The 2,962-nt window shown below is 36.9% G+C and overlaps 1 protein-coding gene across 2 annotated transcripts in view; it reads left to right on the top strand.

The window, feature by feature from the left end:
• PLSCR1 (phospholipid scramblase 1) overlaps positions 1-2,962 on the top strand; it is a 20,579-nt gene that overhangs the window by 10,591 nt on the left and 7,026 nt on the right. Inside the window, exon 5 of one of the 2 annotated variants that reach the window (XM_014585343.2) lies at positions 70-231. The exons of the other annotated variant lie outside the window; for it this stretch is intronic. Within the exon in view, the coding sequence (XP_014440829.1) occupies positions 70-231 (162 nt within the window). The remainder of the gene's footprint in view (positions 1-69; positions 232-2,962) is intronic. 2 annotated transcript variants of the gene reach the window in all.

The raw sequence follows: 2,962 nt of genomic DNA, 5'->3' as shown, positions 1-2,962 counted from the left end.
AGCAGGAATTTTTCACGGAACTTAGACATTCTGGTGATTTCATTTACATATACTCTTTTGCTTTTGTAGATAGAAATCCAAGCTCCTCGTGGTGTACCAATAGGTTATGTTTCTCAGACCTGGCACCCATGTCTGCCAAAATTTACAATTCAAAATGAGAAAAGAGAGGATGTGCTAAAAATTGCTGGTCCATGTGTTGTGTGCAGCTGTTGTTCAGATATTGATTTTGAGGTAAGAGCAGTGCTCATGTTTATAAAATTTGTTTTCCTAATGTAAGAAGAATATATCTTTCATGTGTTATAAACACATGAAATAAGTGAAGTGTACTTTATATCTCAAGAGGGAGATAGTCTCATATATGAACTTTGATCAGCCTGGTAGTTACATGGATTACTCTGATTAAAGGTCAGTGTTGATTATGCTAAATGAGCAAAAAGAAAAATATACAGTCAACAAAACTATGCAGTCAGACACAAATAAGCAAAACATCTAACACTTAAACATGATGGTTTATGGATGGTGATACTATTACTCATTTTTAAGTAGAATGTTAACCTGATCATCTAAGTCTCATTGCCAAAGCACATGAATCAGCCCTTAACCTGAAATACAGGCTGCCAGTGCTTTAAGTCTGATACCTTTGAGTACCTACAAAATGTATAATGTGCCAAAGATAGTTTTAAGAACATCAGTATAGGGACCAGCAGTTGGCATAATGCCTATGTCGCTGAACTCCCATGTAGCCGATGTGGTTCAAGTCCTTGACTCAGTGGCTTAAACTCACACTGGGCATGTGTGCATGTATGCCCAAGATCCCAAGAAGAAAATTGAGGAGAAGAGATTGCAGCATGGCCATCCCCCCGGGGGGTTGATTTCTCGCTTTCTATCTCTGTCTCTCCTCTCTGTCTTTGTAGTAAGTGCACGCACCCTATATAGCAAAAACTTCTCCAAAAAAAAAAAAGAGCATCAGTATACTGGGACAACTCTGTGGCTTGGCGGTTAAGGGAACTAGGATCCACATGGTCAACTGCATAGTTTGAATCCCAGACATAGCCCCTTGAAAAACACAAGGCATTTGTTTGTGAGTGCTCAAAATCCAGACAGGGTGGAAAAATGGAGGAAAATAGATTGCAAACATGACCATGTCCCACGGAGGGATGCTTTCTCATTCTTCTTCTCTCTCTCTGTTGCACACACATGCCCTCTGTCAAATTAAAAAAAAAAAAAAACAAACATTAGTATGATGCATACTACACAATTAGGTTCCCTGGGATCTCTCCATTATTCAAGAATGAAGTATTAAATGAAGTCATCAGAAACCTCAGTATGTCTGTGTATTTACTATATGAAGGAATTTCATTGTAGCTGCTCTTCAGAAGGTAACCTAATGTTATTGTCCAAATTATTTATTTTCAAATGTTTATTGGGCATTTTTTACAGCAATCTTGATTTCTTGGTTCTTTTAGTAAACAGAAAATCTATTAATTAGGACAACATTTCCACAAAATAGAAAAACATCTATATCCTAAAAGCTGAGTAAGGCTGCCCCTCATGGTAAGATGTGGTAATTCTGGCATCGTGTCCACATTTTCCTCCACTATCCAACTTCATTGTATTACGTTATCTGTATTTCTTCTCTAATAGCATTTCTTAAAGAATTGCTTTATTTAACTTTATTTATTTATCTATCTACTTATTTAAATTTCACCAGAGAGGGACAGAGTGAGAGAGAGAAAAAGTGAGAAAGCAAGCCACCAGGTCTGGAACTTGAATCACAGTTGGTCATGTGGGAGTCCAGTCCCCTTCACCATTCATACCACCTGCCAGCCCCAATAGCATGGTTTTTAATGCCTTTATTAGACCTTGGCTATATAAAAATGAATCCTTATTCTTATTGACATCATAGACTAATGAGGGATAGATAATTTTAAGAAAACTGATGTGATATAAAGACTTTAAAAGGGAGCTGGCAGGTGGTGTAGTGGTTAAAGGCATTGGATTCCCACATGGCTAACTACAGTTTGAGTCCCAGATCTGGTGGCTTCCTTTCTCACTTTCCCTTTCTCTATTTTTCTGTCTCTCTCTGGTCAAATTTTAAAAAAAGTAATAATAATAATTAATGTAATGGAATAAAATAAATAATTTTTTAAGAATTATTTTATTTCACTTTATCCATTCATTTATTTGCTTATTTATTTTAATTTCACTAGAGACGGACAGAGAGAGAGAGAGAGAGAGAGAGAGAGAGAGAGAAAGTGAGAAAGCAACCCACCAAGTTCAGGACCTGAGCCGCGGTTGGCCATGTGGGAGTCCAGCTCCTTTAACCACCATGCTACCTGTCAGCTCAAACTATTCCTTTTTTTTTTTTAAGAACTATTTTATTAATTTTTATTCTTTGTATTATATTATTTTATTTTATTTATTTAAAGTTGACTAAAGAGAAAAAAGGAAAATGAGAAAGCAAGCTGCCAGGTCCAGGACTCAAACTATGGTCAGCCATGTGGGCGTCCAACCACCTTAATCACCACACCATCTGTTGACCCTTTCAATAATTACTTTTAAGAAAAAGCTCTTATAAAGGGGTCTATAATAATGCCGTGTGTAAGTGTGTGGAGGTATAGGCTTGTGTATGGGCCTGCAAGTATGTAATACTGTGTATAAATACTTTATATTCTGGTATTTATAATAGTTCTCTATGTAGATACAGATAAATGAAAATGTCATTGCTCCTTCAAGGAACAATATTAAAAGATATTTGGGGGGGTGGGGCGGCAGGTAGAATGGTGGTAAAAGGCATTGGATTCCCACGTAGCCAACTACGGTTCAAGTCCTAGACCTGGAGGCTTGCTTTCTCACTTTCTCTCTCTCTCTCTCTCTCTGATCAAACTGGAAAATATTAATAATAAATTAAATTAAATAATTTAAAAAATAAGTTTTGGGGTGAGTGGAGCAGAGGAGGGAA

This window comes from Tupaia chinensis, unplaced genomic scaffold, assembly GCF_000334495.1.
Source record: "Tupaia chinensis unplaced genomic scaffold, TupChi_1.0 Scaffold149537_1, whole genome shotgun sequence".
In the NCBI taxonomy this organism is placed as follows: domain Eukaryota; kingdom Metazoa; phylum Chordata; class Mammalia; order Scandentia; family Tupaiidae; genus Tupaia; species Tupaia belangeri.
This window is presented reverse-complemented; position numbering and strand designations above follow the sequence as displayed.